We start from the raw sequence: 25,147 nt of genomic DNA on the forward strand, positions 1-25,147 counted from the left end.
TACAGTAAAGTGTGCCAGCAAGGATGGTCTGTTTGGAATGAAAATAAAAAGGAACCCTGGAAGGAAAGGAAGCCTAGCAAATGAAGAGAGTATTACCAAAGGCGGATGCGCACATACAGAGAGCGATGCACTGCATTTAATAGAATTTAGAAATACCTCCCAAATTTGGAATTCAACATAAATTGATTTTAAAAAGGGTAAGGTGTATGCAGGGATTACAGCAAGTATTCAATAATTATGTATTAAATGAATCCTTTGGTGCGGGAAAGGAGATATTGAGTGGGTGTCATCCATCTGAGTCTTCCTTTTCTTAAGTGGCCTTATGTATGCACAGCACGTAAAGCCTGAAATTTAAATCAGTTTTCAGAAGGATTTTTTTTTTTTTTTTGCTGGCTTAGGATGCCTTAAGGGCAGGTCTGGAAAGGCATAAGGATCTGGGGATCGAACCACAGTATCCTGAGTCTGACTGCCTTTGCTTAAGCAGGCACTTAAACAACTGAGCTAATGGGCAGGCCCTGTTAAGTCAGTTTTTTTTTATTTTTATTTTTTATTTTTTATTTATTTATTTTGGCAGAACCAGGGATTGAACTCGGGCTCTTGCGCTTGCCAGGCAAGTGCTTATTCTACTGAGCCATCTCCCCAGCCCCCAAGTCAGTTTTAAGTTCTCCCTCCGTGCGTCCCCACATCCATCTGCTGGTGTCATACTTCATGCTCCTAAACTGCCTCTTGGAATCAATCACTTGCTCAGCACTTCATTGCAGTCACTTTCCACTTCCACAAACTTGGTCCGAGCTGCAGTCTCCTTCCCCTGGAGGGATGACTGCCGCCTGTGTGCTTTGTCTCCCCACTTGCAGTTCTTTCCCCCTGTGCAGTGGTGGCAAACCTGCAGCACACACACTGCACACTGCACCAGGCTGTTGCCGTTAGAACCCCAGAAGGTTCACATCACTGCCCTGTCCATTGCCACAGCCAGCTTCTGAAAGCAAATCGGCCTAGAACTTTGCGTACCGTCTTTCCTGATTCCTACTTCTTCCCTAGAATGCTTCAGTGTGTTCACATTGTAATTAAAATCTAAACCCATTAGCATGTGTTAGGTGCGTTGAGTGATTTTCATGAAACTAATTGTGTGATTTATTCATTTGTCTAACAAATACTAGGACTAGAAATGCCTTGACTACCGCGTATGTTCAAGGCCCCGAGTTCAACCCCAAGTGCCAAATGTAAATAGATAGACTCAGACACGATGCAGACATCAAATGTACACAGATTTATGTACTGATTATGCACCTTTTCAGTATCAAGAAGTGGCATACTAGTAAAAAATAGAGCATTGGACAAGGACAAAGGATTTTGTGGGATGCTCCATGTGGGATGGAGCATACAATAGAGGAAGAAAGAAATCAGTGCGTATGTCAGACCAAGAAGTAAAAATGTGCAATGTGGTAGAGTACTGCCTGCAGCTCCCGGAGCTGACCATGAGCTCATGAGAGCTCTCTCTGGTGGTGTGGATAGCCGAGATGTGAAAGACAAAAAGATGATCTTGCAAAATCAGGCTGAAGAGCATTGTAGGCTAAAAGAGCAACTAGTAAAACCTTACTATGGGCCAGGGGTTCGATCTCTGGGCCTGCCGTGCTGGCCCCAGGGCACGCTGAGACTAGACTGGGCGTGGTGGTGCATGTCTGTAATCCCAGCTCTTGGGAGGCTGTAAACAGGACCCTTCCCTAAAAATACAAAAAATAAAATAAAGAATACAGGTGCTGTAGGTTTGCCGCCTGTTGTACTCAGGGTTTGCAAGAGGGATAATTTAATACAGGACACATCATTTATAGGATTATTTTAGAGTAGTTGCCCAAAAAGTGAAGTGTAAAGGAGTGCAAGAAATCTGTGCACACACTGAAGACTCAAGGAATCCAGCTGGGGCCCTGGATCCCATGGCAGCTTCTGCATGAGCCCAGCTGAAGACCTGGAGCCCATCACAGTGCCCCCCACGAGTCCAGCTGGAAGGCAGGAGCCTATAGCAATGTCTCATGCAGGTCTGTTTCACAGATCTACACTGAGAAGCACTCGAGGTCAGCATGGGCAGCACACATCATCATTTTCTTTAGAAACACAGACTAAACAAGTACTGAGCACTGTGCCTTGGGGTGATTCAGGCTCTGTTCCTGGACCCGCTGGCCATGTCGTCACCACTCATCGGTGTACACTCTGGTTTTGTGTGTGCATGAGCAGCGGAACCTTCCTGCACACTAGACAGCCTTTCTCAGCGAGATCCAGAGGCCACTTTAAGCAGTACATTCAACCCACAGAAGCACAAAAGCGCAGAAAACATCCGTCAGATGTAATCACAGAAGAACATGTGTTTATGGTATGAGAGGGAAATGAGAAGACGGTGCCTTGCTCCCCCCGGACTAGAATAGGTGTGCCCGGCTTAGCAGCACTGTTCTATCTGGGCAGGTGGTGGACAGATTGTCTCTGCTGATGGTTCTAGAGTTCAAAATAAATATGAATGAGCAGGCAGGCTCCAAAGTACAGATTCCAGGGTAAATGTGGGTCGATGGTAGTTGACTCATTCCATGCAAGCCTTGAGACTGGAGGAGATGCACCAGATTCTGAAGAAAGATGCCCCAAATTGAATTCTAGCACACCCCGGGCTTGTGGGTCAGGATCTACCTACATCCCCAGTCAGAGGCTCAGCCAAGCAGTGTAGGAGGGAAATCCTACACTGTAATTTTGATGGGATAGAACCAAAATCTGTGCCAGGAAGAAAGGGACATGCTGGGCATGGTGGTGTGTACCTATAATCCCAGAGGGGGAAAGCTGAGGCGAGAAGCTCACCGTGAGTTTGAGGCCAGCCTGGGCTCCATAGTGAGATTCTGCCTCAAACGAAAGAAGGGCAGTCTGCTCTCAGCACACTCTGAAGCTGCTGGAAACTCAAGTGCAATAAGGACAGAGAAGCCGCAGGCGTGCAAGGGAGGCAGAGGCAGAGGCCAGCGTGAGGGGGGCGCTGGCATGCGGGGTGGGTAACCGTGCAGTGCCCTCAGCTCCAAGGAGAGCAGGCCGGTGGCAGAGCTGCCTCGGAAGGTGGGCTCCGGAAGCTGCGTGGGCTCTGGGTGCTGTGTGGCTTCCGGATGCTACGTGGTCTGTGGACAATGTGTGGCCTCCGGATGCTGCCTCTTTGCTTGCCTCACACAGTAGGTAAGAGGATGTATTTCCGTTTTTCATAATGACTGTGTCAATTAAAAACATGTTTTTGACCAAAAACCCTGTATCTTTTGGCCTTAGACTTTCTCTTGTATTAAGTGAGATACTTAACCACGCAGAGTTGTTGGATTGATTTCGCAGATCAGAAAACCCTAGGTAGAGTTGCAAGGAGTGTGGGTTCCTAGACCCACCCTGCCCGCTGACTAGATGTGGGTGTCCCCCTGAACATCTCCTTGCTGCAGCATGCCTGGCCACCTGGGCATCGTGAGGGGAGGAGTGCGTCTCTGCCCAGCTCCCCGTGCACAGTGAGCAGCTCCCCTGCTCCCAGGGATTTCCGCTATGGCCACTGTGTTACCCTCTCACCTCCAAGAAACTGGGAGCTGTGCAGCCAGGTCAGTGTCGAATGCTGTGTTCCTACAGCTCTTCCGCTCACCCTGTAGACTATGGAATTGTCTTCACCATTTTCTGTAATACTGTACCAGCAAAGGCACTTCCTCCTGGTGATGGCAGGAGGAGGCCTCACACTGGGGACCAAATGCCTTGAAGGAGATAATTTTTCTGATGCAAAATTTATTCAGCGACTGTGTGGAGATCTGATATTCTCCAGATTCTCTTCGGGGACACAGCAGTAAGCAAAGCAACATCTTCATTTCTTGGAGCTACAGTTTGAGTCAAAAATAAATCTTGTCCTTTTCACAAATTGCAGCTCCTCACAGTCTTGTGGCACATTTTTGCTGGTTTATAAGAGTGTTTTTTTTTTTTTAAGTGAACAAAGTATGTAAAATTTTATAAAAAAACAAAGGTGAAGGAGCAAGGGAGAAGAATAAAGGGAGAGAGGGTGGGCAGGGAAGAATGGCATCTCTGGCAAGGAGAATACATAAAGGTGAAACTGTACTGCCCCTGGCTGGCTGGGTTCTTACACATAACTACCACATCTTCCTTGGGAGATTATTACTCTTTACTTTGTTTAAATTTGTTAATTTTAATTTTAATTTCTTTGTATTTTTTAGGGAAGGTTCTAAGGGTGTTCAGAGTCTCACTACTAGATCAGACTTGTAGTGAGCCACCTGTTTACAGCTTTCCAAGAACTGGGATTACAGGCATATGCGCTGCCACGCTCAGTCTCAATTGCCATCTCAGTGTGCCCTTGGGTTGGGACCAGCACTGCAGGCCCAGGGATGGAAACTCCAGCCCCTGCGCCTGCTTTCAGGGGCTTTAATCTGCTGAGCTATTTGGCTAGCCCAGTTGTTATTTTTTAAAAAACCATCTTCTTTAATGTTTTTTTTCAGTGCTTTTGCTTATTATATCTGTGTATTAGATTTAAATTAATGTAGCACCAAGGCCTACATTACTGGGGACTGGGCAGTTCATTTTTCTTGGGGAGCTTCATAACATACAGGAAAGTGGGGAACACCTATATAGTATGACAACAGTAATCGCTAGTGCCCAAAGGTGATTCTGTGTCGGGCGACCTGACACCTGCTCTGCTGATGTCCCTGTTTCCTCTAGACTCATAGCCTAAATCTTTGTGCCAAGTGTTTGTCAAGCACCCAGTAGAAGGTAGGCGCTGGCCTAGGGATGGTGGGCACAAGGTAAGCCCATCAGCCTTGGCTACATCCAAGAGGTGTGAAACAAGCAAATTAATTATACAGATACATGGGATGATGGGAAGAACACAGCTGATTAAAACAGTGGTGGGTGCTCCTTCTTCATAGAGAAAGCTCACAAGTGTCTCTATAGGAACTGAAGTGTGCTCTGACCTAAGTGGCGCAGGCGCAGAGGGCATTGCCCCTGTACTCCCTGAGGCTCAACCACTGAGTCTGTGGAGCTAAATGAACTATGGACAGATTAGCAGGAGAAACAGCCTACAAATGTGTTATAGCTGTGGGGCATGGGAAAAGTGAGAAATCCATAACCCAGGGACATTTAGAAGCTTAATTCCCTTTTTATAGAGAGGAGGGCAGTGCAAGGATCTAGAGAATGGAGAGAGCAAATCATCCTGAGGTGAGAGCGGGCCTGATGGATCAGTTGTGAGGACGTCCATCTCTGAGTTGCAGCCTGCAAAGATAGAGAGGAGAGGGATGCAGAGACTGTGGTTTAGGGCTGGAGCGGGGCTGGTGCTGGGCAGGAGGCAGTGGTGGGTGAAGATGTAGACAGTGTAGTGGGTTGGGTTGCTCACGCAAGGCCTTGGAACCAGTGGCCTTGCAGTTTCATTCAGAGTATATTCTTGTCCATTGAAATCATTCCTATAGAGCAGTGATGCATCGTAATTAAAAGAGTGGAAGCAGCTTGAATCACGCTCACCATCGCATTCTAGCGCAGAGTTGGGCAGGGAGGAGGGGAGAGAGAGAAGATAGCCCAGTGCCGGCCACCCAGACGTAGGCGGGGCGAGTGTGGAATGGAACCCTGCCTTCTTTCTCCACGTCTTTCCAAGGTCTGACAAGATTCCCTGTCATGTGAGCAGCGCACAGAGGAAGAAAGGCTTTTCCTGCAGCGTGGCTACTAAGCGTCGCATTGGTGGGGTTTAAAAATGAAAATGGCAAGGTGTTTATTTTCAAAAGTTCCTATGATCATGTGTGGAGGATAGATTTGGAGTGGGAGTTGGTGATAACAGAAGGACTGGTTAGAAGACTTCAGGGTTCCTAGTAAAGTTGCCAAGACCTGCTCCTTGGCTTGACTTGGGAGAATAAAGAGAGTGCGCACTCAAGAGGATGCCTATCATTTAGCTTGAGAATCTGGAGAAAGACGTCGTCTGCAGACATGAGAAGGATTTGCAAAAATAAAAAACAAACCTTAACAGACATCAAAGCAGAGACACTGAGATAAATGTCTGGAGTTCCCAAGAGAAAGCAGATCTGAAGATAAAAATTGCAGAGTCCTAGGCCTCGGGGATTTATAGCTGTGACCTCAGAGTGAGAGCAGACTGCGTGGTGGGCGTTTCCTCTTCAGCAGTGCAAGCCCCGGTGGACAGCAGCGTGCAGCACGCGTGCGTGCAAGAGCATGCGCAGCGGTGCCCCGGGAGGCAGCTTATCCGCTCTGCAGCCTGCCTGGGGCAGAATGGCCAGGAAAAGCAGTCCACTCAGGCTTTCAGGTCTTTTGTGGGTTATACCGGGCTCAGTACTCTCATGGTTCCTTCCAAAGCTTTCAGCTCATTGGAATAATTTTATTGTATTATCCGTCCATAGCAACTATAGTATTATTGCAGAGCTAGCTATGTAGGTAGGTAGGTATAGATATAGGGTAGTATAGTATACGTGTATATATTTTGGGGTGGAGAAAAGTTCTAAACACTCATTTCTTAAATCACACGTTCAGTTGAGCTCTACTCTTCATGTGTAGTGAATCAAAAGAATTGTTCGAAGGCCTTTTGAATCACAGCCTCTGACTGCACAGCCCAGAAAGACAGAGAAAACAGAGACACCTGAAACCATAATGGAACAAATATTTGGGTAACTGTGATAGTTATTAGTTCTGTTCACCATATTCCCAGTTTGCTCCCTTCATAGCTGTAGCAGAGTGAGGCTTAGACTAGTTCTTGCCAGCAAACCTCGATTAGAAGTGACAGAAGTAACTTCCGAGCCAGAGAGCTTTCTTTCCTTCTGCCTCAGTGGCAGCAGGATGGGTAGCTGCCTTGTCACCTTAGGTCAAGGGAGGAGGACAGCAGAGAGTGGAGCCTCAGGCCACTTGTGGTAGGCATAGTATGGAGAGATGGAGCCTTTGCTGTTGGAAGCCCCTGAGATGTCAGGGCGTTTGTTACTGCGTGTAAACCAAGACATTCTGACAGAATACAGAGGCATGTTGAAATAGAGTGTATTCTAAGCACCATCACATTCTTACATCCTTTATAAATTAAGGAACCACAGAACAGCTGGTTGAAAGTTAGCAGTGCTCTGAACTGACAAGTGGCTTCAAGCATAGTGCAGCGTTAGAATACACCGTCCCTCACCTGCCTGTCACAGACTTGCGTATAACACTTTTCCAAAGGCCATAATTTGGAATTTTTACTTTCTCAGTGTCAGAGTCATTATGTCGTGTAGAAGTTATATACAACTAGAACTTCTTTGATTATTTTGCAAGAATCAATTTAATATTTTGTTTAATAAAACATAGTATTTTCAACCTTCTATAAGCAGGTAATGGGAATATATTATTCACAGAGCTGTTAACAAATGCCCTTTTATAAGCTTTTCCTGTGCCAGCCAGCCAAGTGGAGTGAAGCTCTCATCCAAAAGGTTAAAAGAGAAAACACCCAGAGATTTGACATCACTTCGCCCCACCTAATGACTTCACTTTCCATTTGACGGACTTCTTGTCTGGCTTATTCATTGAACTAGAAAAAAAATTGAAGGCCCACATCAAACTGAAGCCCTGTTCTCCAGTCCCACCAAGGATGTAAGGAGTAGCGTAATGCATGTGGGCTAGGAAGAAATAAATGCAGTAACTTTTGGTCATAGAATGTATGAAATTCAGTGTCCTTTCACCATGTACTTAGTGTTGTCTGTCGGTCCATTCATAACGCTACAGCCCAAAGTCACAGACTGGTTACTGCACAAGCTTTAAAGAATTAGTTCTCTCGGTTCTGAAGCCCTTCACGTCCAGGATCCAGGTGCTGGCATTCGGTGCCCGTGAGGACCTTCTTGCCGAGTCTTCTCTCGGCAAGAGGCTGTTCTGTGTCCCATGTGGTGGAAGGCAGGAGTGGAAGCACAGGACTGGTCTCTGCAGAGGCCATTCCCTCAGTGCGCCTGCGCAGACGAGCTTCCCCTCCGTGCTATGAGTGTTTTAGCTCACACCTTCAGCTGGCCTGTCTCTACACACTTTTTTATACTCATTGTCTCTGCCACTCAGCTACACCGAGTTCCCCAAAGGTCTGTGGTCACCGATGCCTGGAATTACCCCTCCTGCCCACTTCTTAGTCTCACGCCGCTTCCTCTGCTGGGCACCTGGCTCACCTGGTTCACCTGTAGCTTCAGTGGCAGTTGTGTAGTTCCTGTTCATGTGTTTCATATCCTCTGTTAGGTTATAAACTACATGGGTGTCCATGCGTGTTGTATCTTTGTATCATGATTTGGGCTTTGCCTATCAGAATATGAGCTGGTTTTTAAACTTTCTGTTTTTATGAGTCTGCATTTGTGGTACCATGACCGCAGTGACCATGGGAAGCTGGCATCCCTGTATAACACGTCTTGCAGTAGCTGAGGTAAGGAAGGAGCCTCTGGGGTCTCCTCAACCATAATTCTCAAATCCTTTGGTCTCTTCTTACTGGAAAGTCTTCATTATGCTCTTCATTTTCTGGGATCTCGAGTTAGGGCCCTCTGAACAAACTGTAACCAAAGTTTAGGTACATGCTCAACAAGTCTTAGAGAAACTTAAGGCACACAGTAGAGTTATTGATAGGACATATGACGAAAGCACTAAGTAAGAAAGACAGCCCCGTTACCTTCAGTGGTGACACTTCTCACTTGGATTTGTTTGTTTCTCACATTGCCTATAGTGAACACAGATTACTTGTGTAACCAGAACAAACAGAATTTTGGAAGAAAAAAAAGAGGAATTGACAGCAATATACACTCCATGAGCTCCTGAAAGTGTCCCAGCTTACTATTTTTGGTATCTAAATCAGAGGTCTGTAACCTGAACTTTTTCCTCATACGTGCCCCAGGCCATAGAGAACACTGGAGCTGCGTGGTCCTGTGCTGTTGTGATGAAGAAGAGAATGCTCCAGAATGTTTAGTGTAGTGAAGCCCCGTCTGGGGCGTCACGAGGTTTTGCTGGCACTGCTTCTTCTGCTGTACATCCCATTGACAGAATGGATGTTTAGAGTTCTTACAACTTGCATTCCTTCATTTTTCCCTGTGAATGAAAATTAATATTTGTGGTGAACCAGAGACCAAATTTTCTCTATTTAGAAAAACTGGCACAAACTAGGACACAAAAAACAGGTCTTTAAACTGCCATATGACTCATCATTCTGATTTATTCAGTAGGTGTTTTTAAATCCACTTTATTCCTCTAATTAATTGTGTCCATGCAGTCAGATTTAGGGTTTGGAGCTGAGCTCACTGGTTCCGAGCACTGTGACTCTGGCCTCTGTTCGGCATGCAGGAGGAAGGTGTTCAGTGTGTGCTCCATCCGACCGCCTTCCTCTGCAGATGTGGATGGCCTTGGAAACACCGTGCTCCCAGATCTCACCCTGTCCCAGTCTATATTACTGTGCTCACAGCGATGCTCCAAGAGCATCATGGCTTTGCTCAATGCTTTGTACATTTCTGTATGCCATGGCTTTCCCAGGATCCTTTCCTGTTTTTCCTATTCAACTGTGTAAATCAGGTATCCAGTTGTACATAGGAAACAGTGCGAGGTAATGTGTTTCAAATACAGGAAAAGAAGGTTCTAGACCATCAGTCCCTCCCAGAATTCCCCATACACCCTATCACAAGAGCGGCTACATAATTTATCACCCAAAGCAATCCAAAGAAAGACATGGAGGAGCTTTATTTAGGGTGAAAGCAATACTGTTACTGATGATCCTACTCATCAGTTAAAAATTTAGAAAAGAAGAGCTTCACCAATTGATCATTTTTAAAATTTTATTTCATATAAGAAAAATCAGTATGTCCTGTAAATGAACTATAATCAATTTTACTATATTGCACTTTAATTCAGAGAATAAGGCAAGTTGTAAACATCTCAAACAATCCTCTATTATAATGCACTTAAAATGTAAACTTTTCATGCTTGTTTCACAGAGAACATTTTGCTGAACAGAATTGCAATTTAAACTGAAATCATTTGTACAGTGTTTTCTTAATGAAATAATTCCAAATGTAGGAGATTGAGGGTATTTTTTTTTTTTTTTTTTGGCAGGATCTAGCTATGTAGTTGGGGGTAGTCTTCAACTCGTGATGTAGCCCAGCTTGGCCTCAAACTCCTGGTGATTATCCTGCCACAGTCTCTCCTGCATTGGGATTATAGAGATGGGCACACCATGCCTGCCTAGGGCTGAATTTTTAAATATTTGAAAATATCATAGATTTGCAACTTTTTGTGACTTATGCATTCTAATTCTTTGAATGTGTTAAGACTATTGCTTATTCACTCTGGGGATCAAATACAGAAGCTTACAGATGTAAAAATGCAGTTAAAGTTTATAAAAGATCGATTTAATAGCTTCAGTCTAATAACTTCTAGATAGTTAAGCATAATGGTTTATGTATGGACAAGTAAAGCTGCACGGCTTTCAAAGCACATGCACACACATTATTTACTCCATTCAATTTTGCACCAGCCCTGTGAGCGAGGAAGATTTGTTCACAGGTAAGTGACATACCCCACATTCTGTGGCTGTTACTGTATGTCAGGTAGTCTAGACCCTGCTGCTTGTCTGGGCTTGTATCCGAATCTTTTCATCTCCATAAATAAGTGAATCTATTTATCCTAGAATTTCCTATAGCTTAATAGCAGCAAGTTGTTGAGTTGTACATGTGTGATAATAACATGAATACAAATAAAAATATAAATATTTTCTTAGTACACAAATAAATATAGGTCATGTCTGGAACAGGTAGAAGCTGCACTTGGAGGGGGAAAGGTGCGTCAGAGGAAAAATTAGGCTTTGCTGAAATACAGGCTTGACATATCCATGTGTGTTGTGGAGTGAAAATTTTTTAAACTTTAAAATTTAAGGAATACACAGGTAGACTTGGAGTCACTGAACTGTAGTGACAAACAGTAGGAAAGTAAAAGAGTCCCTGCTGCTTTGTGAATAAAAGCAGGTCATTCGCCACCTCTGGAATCTCTACGGAATATTTTCCCTGCTTGTTGTGACCTGTTAGTTACCAGAAACAAAGGAACTGAAGTAGGCACCTTCAGAGCCACCTCGCTGCTCAGTGTGGGGAACTGCTCCGCAGGGAGGGCTGGCTGCACTGCGCGGTGCAAGCAGACATGCGCGTCAGTCAAAGAGGGGGTTGTTTGTTTCATTGCAATGTCTCTGATAAATTAAAAGTAATAAATTCAGCTGAAAACCATGAGTGTGTTCTTGTAATTCTGAGTTGTATAATTGTCTGTGGTCCAGCTGGTATTTCCTCTGGGCTTCATTCAGAGGGTGGAGGCTGGGCCTGAGTCCTCAGTCTCCTCCACCCTCCTGGAATGCAGCCACCGATCTGCAAAAGCTGAAAACATAACTGTTCACAGGGGGTTGTTGTTTCTTCTTTCAAAGCTGACCCAAGTCAGAAGTGGGGATCGTCCACGATATCCCCGTCCTTTGCATGTGTTCCCTTCCACCAACCAGTGGATCCAGCCCTTAATTCCTGGGAAATAAGGTAATATCCATAGCTGGGCGAGGTTCTAGAGACAGAATAACTTGGCAAAACACATCTCTGACTGAAATCTAAATGCCACTCTTGGGACCAATGGACTGAATCAGTCTGTCCGTGTGAATTTCAGTTGCCTTTCTCAGCTAATCAGCTTCATGTCTGAAAATGTCTAAGAAGCTCCCAGATTCTTCTCTGACCTTTCTGCTCATTCCTTGGCTTTTCTGCCTAATAACTTGGTGTCTTCGTTCTGTGACCAAACCAACTAACAGCGGTTGCTGCCCTTGCGCGGTGGCTCTCTGGTGTGATTTATAATACAGGATACCCTGGACGTCTGTGATAGCAGTCAGTGATAGCAGTAATAGGAACAGCCACCCTTTATGTAGTACTCCTCTGTTTCCATCATCACACCTTGAAAATCCTCTGGTGGCTTTACAGAAATCTTGCAAGGCAGGTAGGTTCATTATCCAGATTCAGTAATGAAGAAACTGAGGTAAGTAGCTGGCCCAAGAATATATTGCAAAGAAAAAAATTTTTTAATGTATTTAGCACAGGGTCTTCAGGGTCTACAGGGTCTCACTATGTAGATCAAACTTATAGTGATTCTCCTGTTTTCAGCCTCCCTAGCACTGGGATTAAAGGCACATGCCACCATGCCCAGTCTCCAACTTGGTCTCAGTGTGCCCTGGGGGCAGGTCCAGCACAGTGTGCCAGGGATTGAACCCTGGCTGCTGTGCTCTGCCTGAGCAGACACTTTAGTCCGCTGAGCTATCTGGCCAGACCGCAAAGAAAGAATTTATAAGACAAGATAAACCTGCCTAATCATAAATCTCCTTCTATAGAGACTAAAACCAATCAGGTTCCAGTGAAATACACTGCTATCAAAATCAGCTCTGAGGGGCCGGGGAGATGGCTCAGTGGAATAAGTGCTTCCCTAGCAAGCTCAAGGGTCTGAGTTCAATCCCCAGTTCCACAAAAAAAAAAAAAAAAAATCAGCTCTGACAGTGTCCCAGTTTCTTATTAACTTTGATGTGGTCCATTTATTACATAGGTATAAATTAAATTATTGAAAGGTACCAGCAATTATTTTGCATAGCATTTTCCTGCCTCAAAGGACTGTCTTTTTTTTTTTTTTTTTTTTTTTGCGGAACCGGGGATTGAACTCAGGCGCTTGCCAGGGAAGCGCTTATTCCACTGAGCCATCTCCCCAGCCCCAAAGGACTGTATTAAGTGCTTTCTCAGGTGCTCATACTAGTATGACTGTGTACTTTTCATGTAACTTTTGTCCTAGAAATGGCTCTCTGAAAAGTTGAGTGCTACTGGCCTATCCTTCAGTAGCTAAAATAATACCAGTACACAGTCAGTGGTTTGGAAAAATAGAATGGTTTATATGCAGGTAAAATCATGCCTTAGTTAAAAACAATTATGAGTGCACACTTTAAAACAAGCCCAGGGCCAGCGAGATACCTCAGCAGACTAAGTGTGTACTTTGGCAAGTGCAGGGACCAGCATTTGATCCTGGCACCACATGCTGTATCCGCGACACAGTCCAGGTATGGTGACACACGCCTGTAATCTCAGTGCTGGGAAGGCTGAAAACAGGGGGATCACTAGGAGTCCAAGCTGTACAGTGAGATCCTATACCAAATACATTAAAAAAAAATCAATCCCAACTCCCTACCAGCTGTTTTGACTTTTGCCAAGTTCCTTCCTGTACTAAATTTCAATTTCCTCCTCTGTTTAATGACATGAGAGTTGTTTTAATATTCAAAGATATGATCTATGTAAAGCACCTAACATAGTGAATATATCGTAGTAATAAATGTTTATCTTTATTGTTTTATTATTTTGATAGTTTTTAAGTGCATAGTTACATTAGCATAGTGGCTTGACACCTGAAACTGTAAAATTTATTGATGTTGATCATAAAACATTACAAGGTTTTAGTGAAAGTGTAATCCTTAGGTTGCAGATGCATGTGAATGTATAGTATATATCTTGAAATGCTTAAAAAGACAATGTGATTTCTTTATTCAGTGGTAAGATGAAATTATAATAGAAGTTACTGCTTGCATCATACAACATGTGAAAAGATACTTAGATCATTTGCTGCTTATATCAGATGAGAAAAATTATTATTACTGAGTCTCGTGATGCTGTAGTTTCAGCCATATCGTTGGCCCTAACCACTGCCACATTGGCAGAGAAGGAGAACCAATAGTGTGTGTGTGTGTGTGTGTGTGTGTGTGTGTGTGTGTGGTTTGGGTATCTGTATACATATGAAAATATGATGATGTTTTAAGGAACTAGTTGGCACAGTTGTGAGGGGTGGGCAAGAAGACACATGTGACAAACATGGAAACTCAGATGAGACTTGCTGCTCAGTTCAGGTGGCAGCTGCTTCACATAGACACCCTTCCAGTGCAAGACATACTTTCCCACACTGAAAAGAATGGATACTATGCAGAGTGTGTCCTTCAGCTATGGTGGAAAGTAACCATAAATCAGTTACCAAAAAGCTGAAAATTGCTAGATATTTGGGGATCAAATTACATATTCTTAAACATTCATAAACACACGTCAGAAAAAAGAAACCAAAGAAAAAGTTTTAAAATATTTTGAAGTAAATGAAAATGCAATGGTCAAAATATATGATTGCAGCAGAAGTGACGCTTGGAGGAAAATGTGCAGCCTCGAATGCGTGTATTTGAGAAGAAGATGCAAAATCAAACTGGGGAGAGAAGACTAGCTTAAACCTGCAGCAAGCAGAAGCAAAGAATAGATATTAGAACAGGAATTAATGAAATTGAAAATCCTAAATAATAAAAAACAAACAAACCCAAATACTGTGGTTTTTAAAAAGGAACCCAGTTTATTACGTCAGGGGTTGGATGTGGAAGTGCTGAGTAGCACGCACATTTTACACAGCACACATGTGTTTACTCGCCTAGGAAATTTACTTAGGAAAATTAAACATTTTAGGAAGGACTTACCACAACACAGAGTTTCAAAACATTGACAGAATCCCTAATCTTTTGACTATTATATGGATAGGATTATATCAAGTAATCTAATTATTATTTAAATTTGATTTCTAGATGATAGTCTGTATAATTATATGCCTTCATTCAAAGGCATTTATAAGATAAACAAACAAAAAGAGAAACTCTCCAGATTATAACACAGTGTTATGTGTTGTTGGGTTGCTGTAGTCAGATGTCCAGTCAGGTGTACATAGTTAACTCAGCTTTATTTTTGGGTTAACATTTATGGGATATGCTACCCTCCCCTGGACCTCGGGCTCCCAGGCTGTGGATTACTTGTAAATGCACAATGTCCTAAGTGAGCCGAGGAAGACATGCATCCTGCTGTTGTAGCGGGAAAGATTCTATAGATGTCAGTTAAGTTAATTGGTAGTTCTGTTTATAGCAAGTGAATCCTGACTGACTTTCTGCCTTTTGATCTACACATTTCTGGAAAGCATACTGAAGTCTGTCACACCAGATTTGTCTATTCCTCCTGTCGTTTTTGCCCTTTAGCCTCATGTATTTTGGCACCTTGATTAGGTGCATACATACTCAGTAGTGCTTGTCTGCTGTGTCTTTTTGTGAGGAAGCCTTTGTTTTTGCCCCAGTTTTCGTGAAGAGTTTCACGAAAGTGGGGCTGTAGTTGGTGAGTTCCTTGCAGTACATCCATCCCAATTCATGCTTTGTTCCTTTATAGGTAAGACATGTCCCTCCCTACCTCTGATTTCTTTCAAGCGTTTCTCTTTCAATTGGCTTTGTGTGTTGTTTCAATACAGCACACCTCGGATTCTGTTGTGTGTTTGTTTGGGGCATTGATCTTGCATAATGACCTCAAGCATCCTAGGTACATGGGTTGGGGTCCATAACATTAGCAAATTCTTGGGCATTATTAGTTCAAATAGTTTTCAGCACTGCTTCTCTTTCTGGTACTCCCACTACATGTATGACACACCTTTTGAAATTGTCCCATATTCTTTGGATATCCTGCTTCATTTTTTTCATTCCCATATTTCTTCTTGGAAGAAGTTTCATTGACCTATTTTTCAGCTCCCTGTTCTTTCACTAGCAGTGTCTACTATGTGGATAACCCCTTTGGAGATATTTTTCATTTAAGTTAAGAGTGATTTTGTTCTCTAACATTTTATTTTGATTCTTCCTTGGAGTTTTCATCTCTAATTACATTTCCTACCTAGTTTTGCATATTGCCTGCTATTTCCTATTAGCACTGTTTACATATTAATTAGAGTTTAAATGCTCTGTGTAATTGGAGTATCTGTCATATCTAAGCCTGGTGCTTGCTTTTACTCCTAAGACTATGATTTTGTTTGTGTCTGATTTTTCTTGTTTCATAGTATATGTCATCTTATCATTGTTGTTAGAGTTGTTGAAAACTCCGTATGTCGTATCAGGTGATGAAGATTGGACTGGGTGGCTCTTGAGTTTGCGCATTTATGACAACATGAGTAGAAGTTGTGCTGCATATACGCTTAATTTGATGGTGAGGCTGTGATGTCAGGAGATCAACCGCTAGGCTTTCTGCCAACCTGCATCTTGGGGCTGAGATGTTCACACACATTTCTCAGCTATTTGCCTTTTCTTCTTTCCCTTCTTAGGTGAAACAAGAAGGTAGAAATAAGGGGCAGCAGCATGAAAAGTTGCCCTCGTCCAAGTAGGAGCAGCGGGAGGTGTCCACCGCCTAAAGGCAGTGAGGCTCGTTCCTTGGAGAGTGTCCTTTCTGATGAAGTCTCTGAGCTTATCTTGCAGTAGTGATTTTCCCCCAAAGCACAAGGTGTTCGTGCCTCGGCTGTTAAGCGTGACGAATGGCAGGGTTTCTGCAGCACGCCCTAAGAACAGGCAGACACCGCAGAAGACTGTGCCGCAGGGTTGCTGCTGCTCTGGGGGTCGACATACCCCTCTGGAAATTTACTGCATTCTCCTGTCAGTGTTACTGTCAGTTGTAGGCTCCAGCAGCTTACCTCCAGGTGACTAGGTCTAGCTACGGTTGACTCTGGGCCTCCCGTCTCTCCAGATTTGGGGACGGTGGTTTGTGGTGCAAGCCCAGTTTGTAATTGGTCCCAAAAAGTTGTTGGTTTTCAGTTTGCTCAGTTTGTTGTTTTTCACAAGAGTAAGCTTAGTAGCTTTCCTCACGTACAGGAAATGAAACCAGTCACCACTCCTCATAATGCATCCAGTTGACGTATAGGTAAGTATAACCCTAACATACTCCTAACTAAATTTTATTTTTAAAAGTGACTGATTATAAAAACTGAGTTCTATATACATTGTATAGAATTATAAAAAAATGAGTTCTATACACATTGTATAGAATTACACATAAAGTGGATACTTCTATTTAAAAAATTAAATATATATCTACATTTCATTCACATTATACATTCTTATTGCATAATCACTACATTTTAAGTACTCTGATTATAGTCTATGCCTTGTGATTTTAAAAGATTATCTGCTAGAAATCAAAGTTCATTACCTTGTTACTTCAAAAACCATGTCATTAGGGATCAACCTGGCAAGTCTGTCTGAAAAATAATTGGAAAAACTCTGTTTCATTTTTTTATTTGCATAAAGGGGAAATTTCCAATGAACTTCTGATCTAATAGCTCATACTGCAATTTACAGAGCTCAAGGGTTTTCTAAATTATTACAAAGAAATCTAAGTTTTCCACAATTTTTTTCTCTAATCCAAATAAATTGAATTTTTCTCCCTTCATCTGTGTTCATAATTCAGAGATTTATAAATTGTGGCAAAAGTCCTATCTGTCATGAATATTACGTGTAAAGATGCATTCTTCCTTGAGCATTACAGCGTGTCAATTTTGAAGAAGAAACATTGCACACAGAAAATCATTATGTTACTTTAGGTTGGTACTTTTGTTCAATTTTGGTAGATTAGCATGTATTTTTAACAATAAAAATTATTAAGAAAATATGAATAAATTCAGGTAGAAAAGAAAATGAATTTAACAGGGAAGCTTTTAAGCTCTCTGAACATCTAAGTATGTAAAACACAAATGCATGCACAAAATTTATGAATGTGTGTCATGAAATACATGACAGTTACAAAAAGAAGACAAAATAAAAATTATGAGAGGCACTCCAGGAAGTCGAGAAGAGTGTCCCAGGGATGGTGGTGCACACCTGTACCCCCAGCGCTCAGAGGCTGAGGCAGGAGGATCACTGCAAGTTCAAGGCCAGCCTGAACTATATAACGCTATCTGTCAAAAAGCAAAAGATGAAAGCCAGGACATAGAGTTTAAAGACATAGGTTCCAGCTTACAGTGTGTACAAGTTCATGTGACTTTGAGTTTCCTTAATCCCCTTCCTTCCTTTTATAATTTCATTTGCAAATGAGAATTTTGGTCTGGGTAAATGGTGGAAATGCTTTTAGATCATAAATCACATAATTCTGTGTCATAGTCCACACCAAGCTTATGCGATTATGCAATTATGGATTTTGTGGACGTCTTTAAAGGGCCATTTTTAATCAGACTTGCCGGAGTCTCCCTTTTGTATTTTTTTCTGTGTTTTGTGCTGGGAAGGGTAGGAGAAATCACAGCGAGCATACAAACATTTTTCCCTTAATGTGGTAGCAGTGGTTTTCTATATCAAATGTCATGGCTGGTCTGACAGCTAAGCCGAGTGGAGTCAGCAAGACAGAAGGCCTCCCTCAGGCTTCACCTGCTGTCACAGTTCTCTGTGTAATTTACTTCCTTGGGTTAAGACAGCCCAACCACCTTTTTAAAAACATCTGTGTACTTCTGATTACTTACCAACTTTACCTACCAATCGTAGTTCATTATAGATGGTTTCTTCTGGAATAGCTGACTAGGAAGCCCTATATGTCAAAACTTTTGATTGGGAAAGATAACAGGAAGAACAGTGAAATACTAAAGTGTGCACTACCCAGGAAGGTTAAATGTGAATCTCTAGGCTTATTAACATCAGACCAGTTATAAATATTTATATTTACCTATTACATGGTATAGGGTAAAGTTCAGGGCTTGTGGGCTTCCTATGAATAACATACAAAGAAAAGTGAAACAAAACTGGGAAAAGTTGTAAAGAAAAGTATAATTTTCATAATTCTTATAGGGTAGACCTTCTTGTGCAGTTAGTTCCTTAAAATGGTAAAAAGTCTCTGGGAAGCAGCAGGTTCCCTGGTCACATGCTGTGGGCACTTTTGGGGGCTGTTGCCCTGGCCTGAGAGGTGCAGTGTGTGCAGTTGGTGTGTGCAGGGACGGTGGCTTAATTGGATCAACATTTCTTTGTTTTGTTTTGCTTTGTTTTTTCAGAACCAGGGATTGAACTCAGGCCCTTGTGGATCAACAGCTGTTAACCACATTTGCATTTAGCATTGCTTTAACTGGGGCACTTAATGGGGACTTGGGAAGTGCTGCCCAGAGCAGTTTCTGATTATAATTATTACTACTTCTACTAAGTCATCCCCAGAATAACTGGGACTCACTAAATCTCTGCTCAAGCATCAGAATGCTTTGTGATATATGGTATTCCTTACCCTCAGTGTTAAGCTCAAAATCTAATTAAAAACAAATCTTTATATATACACTGGCCTTTCCCACTGTTTGCCTTAGGTTAATGAAATGTCAGCTTTTTATTTCATATAAATGCCATTTTAAATGGCACTATACTCCCAAAATTAATGAAATGATTTAATTTCTTTCTGTAAGTAAAATTAATTTATAATTTTACAACTTAAAGAAAGTTAAACTTTTCTCATACTTCCAAGCTAATTAACTTTCCAAAGAACTGAAGAGGAGATATTCTATTTTTCTTTTCTTTCCTTTCCTGTCCTGTCTTGTCTTGTCCTATCCTGTCCTGTCCTTTCCTTTCTTCTCAACTTTTTGCTTCTTTTACTTTTCTCCTTTAGTCATTTACCCAATAGCATATTAACTAACTTGTTTTTAAATCAATTCATAGTATTAGCAAATGTGTCTCTTTTCTTATTTATTTCTACATTAAATGACAGAATATATTTTGGATTTTTCTTAGTTCACAAGGAAAGACAGGAAGTTGTCTTTATCTTGCTGTAGATGTAATGACAGGATAAAGCAATCTTTTTAAAGTCAGTATGCAGTAAGCTAGATAGAATTAGTTGCAATTCTCATAAACAATAAATAATGATGAGATTTACAGTAGGCCTGCTTCTTTCTCAATATAATTTCATTTAACAATTATAACTTAAAATGCAAATGAGGTTATGGAACTGGGTCTTAGTCAACCGACAGAGTGCTCTGTCTGTCTGTGGATTTGTTCCCAGGAAGTCACACCACCACCGTGTCTCCCGCCGTGGGCTGGGAGAAGCCTCTCTTCATACCTTCTCATCCCTCCTGTGCCTCACCATCATGTCCTCTTGGGCAGGGAGGGTCTTTTCTATGCCCAAACAGCAAGGGCTTTCACCGCGTGCCTCTAGCTATGAGTCCTTTGCTCACACCGGCTTCCTGAGATTCCCCCAGATTCTTCTCAGCCCTTTTATACTTCAAATATCTTCTTTCTTTTCATAACTATTGTCTTTGCTTGACAATTCTTTTTGCTCCATATCTTTTGTTGTCTGGTGCTTCAGAAATTATCTCTTTCACTGCCAGGCTTCCGGGAAATGCAGTGGAGGGTCTTTCTTTCATCCCTGCGTCTGTAAGCTTCAGTGCAGCCAGGCACTGCCTAGTCTGGGCCTCCCTTCTCAGTGCAGGAACTGCGGTTAAGCCAGGATGCCTGCTCCTGGTGAGGTCATGGCCCGGGCCTGGCGCTGGCACCCTGAGGGTCAGGGGCATATTTGCTAAACTGAGGGACAAGAGAATGGATGTGTCTATGTCAACTACTCAAGGGAAAAACATTAAAATGTGTAATACAGAAGCCCTTCTGGTTTGGAAGAGTAGATTATAGAGTATTCCCTGAATTCTATAAATATAACCACTACGTATGCATGTTAAATTGGTTTTATGAAAACATTTGTATATATTGATATAATATCTAAGTCTTGCTTCTTTGCAAATCTCTTTTCAAAAGTGTTCAAGGATAATTGACTTTTATTTGTTTATTCTTCCTGCAGAATAAATAGATATAAATAGCACTTCACTTTGTGAACTAAAGAACAAAATTCTGGCAAAAAGGAAAAGGTGGCAGCTGTGGTAACACTTAACTGTAGTGCCAGCACTTTGGGGGTGAGGCAGGAGGACTGCAAGTGCAAGCCCAGGCTGAGCCACTTAGTGACTTAGTAAGGCCCTGTCACACAATAAAAAGTGAAGAGAGCAGGAGGCTGTGGCTCAGTGTGAAGGCCTGGAGCTCTGCAAGCAGCAAAGATAGTTCAGAGATGGGCGAAAAGCCATCACTGATGGGAGATCAGCCCCAGTATTCCTTGCTGTAGAAAGGAACATGCCCTAAGTACTCATGGCTGGCATTGAGGCTTCCTCTGAACTGGGGAAGGAAGAATAATTTAGGAGCAAGGGGAAACTACAGAATTGTGTATGGCTGTAAAAAGTGCAGACTGAGACGGCCATCAGCCAGAACTCCTTCTTGAAAACCTTTCTAGGAATTGAGAAGCTTTCGCGTGTCTTCGTAGTTCACAGACAATACCAGTATTAACTAGTGTGGTGAAATTGACATGTATCAAAACATCAGCCACATAAAATACAAACTCTGGATCTAGACCTGAATTTTGAGTATTTGTAAATTATTAATTATTTATTACTAGTGCACATAAATCAGCTTTAGTAAGATGCTTTTTCTTACAGCACTGAAATTTTATTTCTATGCATGACTTTATAAAGCAAGCAGTTTCTTTGGAAGCATTGTATGCATTATGGTAAAAGTCCTTGGATCCATTTATGTTCTTAAATAGAACAATTGATAGATGAGTAGTTCTTCCTGAGTTAGTTTCTCAGATTTCTTTTATGTTGAACACTCTGACATCAGGGGATTAATAAGTGACAGGTGAGGAAGACAGTGAGGAGGTGGCAGAGTCCACTAACTCAGGAACCAACAGACTGAATACAAGCCCAAGAATGTCCTTCTGTCTCACAGCTTTTAATACTTAATTCTATGATGGACCCTGCAGGGTGGCACAGGGTGTGTAGCACTTCCAAGAATCTCACTGTGGAACTGCTTTTTCTTGAACATCATGTGCTAGCATGGAACATATTTTCTACCACTGACCTAGTGTCTCTAATTGGAAAAAATAATATTAATGTAGAGTAATTATTACATTTCTGTCATAAGAAGTTGTACATTGAAAGGATGTAATGAAGAAAGACACACATCCTGCGGCCATCCCAAAGCCCAGCTGTGAGCGGAGCCACTTTATGGGTCACCTGGTGAGAGAAACAGCTTTACACTGTGTGATGTGTGTTAAGAGGGAAGCCAATAGAATCAGTGGAGATGGGGACTGCAGCATGCACCGGCCTAACGTGCACAGGAAGGCTGCAGGCACATGGCAGCTGGCTGCATGGAAACAGGCAGAGGTAGGCTTCTGTAGCAGCCTGCTGCCTGGCTGGAGCAGGGTAGTGTGGTGGTTCTGGAGGGGAAGAGAGGCACTTTCGACGCATGCTCAGGACCACGCACACGCACACGCACAGGCTCAAGCACACAGTCAAGCATGGCAGGGTAGACAGGATCCAGATCCTGCAGAGCTTAGATGTCAGAATTAGGGAGCTTGGCATTTCTTCTGTGTGCTGTGGCAGATTTTGACAAGGTCTTAACCAGTGAGCTGTGCTGTCTGATTTACACCGTCAGATCCCTTTTTGTGCTCAGTTGAAAGTGGGCAAGAGCTCAACGGCAGAAGACCGTTCAGGAGGCTGTTACTGTCCAGATTTTGAAATGAAAGATGAAAGGGATGGTGTGCTGCTGCACCTCGACAGAGCTGTGTGCTTTCCAGGGGAGATAAGAGAGAAGTAGCACAGCAGCATGGCCTGGACCTCCTTCCTCTTCTGTTCTTGCTGTAGCGCAGAACCGGTGCGATTTAGCACTGCTTTGTGCCAAAATATATAAATTAGACTTTCTCAAGTTTGGCTTTTTTGATGCAGTGTTTATAAGATTTCCAAAATGAGTGGCATAGATACTGTGCAAAATTCCTTGAAATCATTTTCCCTCTGCCCACTGTATCTATCTTATTCCAGTGTTTTAATTTATTTCAGTTAGTTTCACTTGGAACAAGCCTCATTGGCTTTCACCTTAATTATGACAGTATTGTAGAGGGGTGCAAATGAGAATTAAATTATAAGTATGAGGAATAAGGACCTGTTGGCAGGGACTTGCCACCATGGTGTCCTCTGTAGTAGCCGTCCTCATCACTGTCATTTATACCAGCCAGATGTTAGTTCTTAACATTTAAATTGTGCTTTGTACTGCTTTTTGACTTAGCGTCAGTGACAAAACCCTAAAACTAAGGTACAGGGGAGGCTCATCTACACAGAGTGCTTGTACTACACGCAGGTGTTGTGCAAATTAATTGTAGCTTCCCTCATTCAATTTAAATTACATGTGCTTTTATGTTAACCAAATTCGATGTTAAATGAACATTTTGAATAAACTAAACAGAGTCTGGCTCAGCACTTAAAATGCATCTACACCATGCATTTACAAATGGAATTGCCACAAAACTTCATGCTTAGGAAAACTCTTGGATATTCTGAGATTGCTGAGTGAATATACCAAATTGTTGGAATTTTAAGTATGGTACAATAACATCTCAGTTCACAAGAATTCGCAACAGTCCATGGCAGCTCACAGAACAGTACAGCTTGTAACATTTTGCTTACATTGGTGAGGCCTCATGGGGTGAAGAACAGGCACAGGATTGCGGCCATGTCTCCCCACATCCTGGAGGGTGTCCACTTCCAGAGCCGGGCACTCTTGCTGTTGCTATTATCTGTTAATAGAACAGCAGTCAGTGTTCCTGATTTTGGTTTGTGCATTAAAACTTCTGTGGTACCCCATAAATATGCACATTTTTATGCTTTTATGTATCAATTTAAAAAGTTAAAAGAAGAAAATTCAACATAACATAAAAAACTTAATTCCTTTAATCCTAAGATTCCTACCAATTCATTTTTTTCTATTTAAGAATAGTTTATCCTATATTTTTCTAAAGAACAAGGCATTTTTATTTTATCTATATAGTCAATGTTTATTTAAACTTCTTCACAAATATATAACATTTGTTATGTTTCTTTCCCTTCTTACATTTTCTGGGATTATTTTTCATTTTCATGAAATGCATTCTTTACAGGTTTTTGGTGAAACTTTCCTAGAGGTCAGCTTTCCTTACTGACTTGCAGATATTTTTATTTACTTACTGAAGCTAGAATTTTAGACTAGCAAGTTACTGTCTTTTAATATACTAAGGGTTGGTTTTGATGAGAATTTGAGATTAGTTTGCGGTCTCAAGATGTCCCCCTGACATGGTCTGTCTTTGCTCTGTGGCTGCTTAGGATTGCCTCTGTGTCTTTGTTAGGAGGTTTCATTCTGCCCTCACTACATAGATGTTGTTGTAGTTATCTTGAGGAGGAGGATTAACAACTTTCACCAATTCTGAAAGTTTATTAGCCATTGTTTTGCCAAATATCTCTTCTGCCCCATTGTCTTGGTCTTGTCTTTTCTTTCTGGAGGAACTGGAGATTGAACTCAGCCCCTTGTGCTTGCCAGGCAAGGGCTTATTCTACTGAGCCATCTCCCCAGAACAGTTTTGTCTTTTCAAGGTCTAATGAGACTTAGATTAGGTCTTGTCACTCTCTTAATATCTAGTAACCTTACTTTCCAGTCCATTCCGGTGCTGCTGTATCAGAAAATGCCCCCACAAATACACACTAGTACACTTTGGTTTATTAGTTGCCCAGGTGACAGCTCCTGTTGCAGTTCTGGTTGCTACTTAAGTTAAATTACTGAACTGAAGTTGAATTTGAAATAAAAAAATGGGGGGGGAACCAGTCTAACTCAGTCATCTCTTGGTACCATTTTATAGTGACTGGGGAAATAAAAGCTTTACTGTCTTAGATTTAGTGACCTTTCAGTACCTCAGTAAAGCTGAGACTACAATTTGGGGTTAACTCTCACCTTGGAATTATTTTGTGTTCTATTTACATCTCCTAAATTAACTTTTTTTAAAATAATAAGCTTTATTTTTTAGAACAGTTTTGGACTTGATGTTATAGAGTATTCTCATGTGTTCTGTGTTCAGCTTCCTGTGTTACTAACTTCTCAGTTAGCACAGGACATTTGTTACTGTTAATGAACCAACACTGATATATTCTTACTTGTGAAAGTTCATAGTTTACATGGAGTATTTATGCTTTACTTAATTAAACTGATTTTACTGGCTTTTTTTTTCAGTATTCCAGAGTATAGGGGAGAAAAAATGTTCTTCAGTAAAATAAATTTAGGAAATATTAACTTAAATAAAATTAGAACATTACTTGAAAAACCAAAAACCTTTGCCATATGTAGTTTAAGTTTCAGAATACAGTCATCAATATGTTGTATTTACCAAAATGATTGGTTAACTGAACTTCTTTTTTTTTCTTTTCAAAGTTTTATTGATAAACATATAGCAATGAGACAGTTTCAAATCAAATCGAAAGTACA

At 41.9% G+C, this 25,147-nt stretch overlaps 1 protein-coding gene across 1 annotated transcript in view; it reads left to right on the forward strand.

Annotated features, from left to right (window-relative positions):
• Window positions 1–25,147, forward strand: part of Xrcc4 (X-ray repair cross complementing 4) — a 271,168-nt gene that overhangs the window by 199,216 nt on the left and 46,805 nt on the right. The window contains exon 11 of the mRNA XM_023700978.1: window positions 10,828–10,835. Within this exon, the coding sequence (XP_023556746.1) occupies window positions 10,828–10,835 (8 nt within the window). The remainder of the gene's footprint in view (window positions 1–10,827; window positions 10,836–25,147) is intronic.

Source organism: Octodon degus, unplaced genomic scaffold (genome assembly GCF_000260255.1).
Source record: "Octodon degus isolate 3935 unplaced genomic scaffold, OctDeg1.0 scaffold00129, whole genome shotgun sequence".
NCBI lineage: Eukaryota > Metazoa > Chordata > Mammalia > Rodentia > Octodontidae > Octodon > Octodon degus.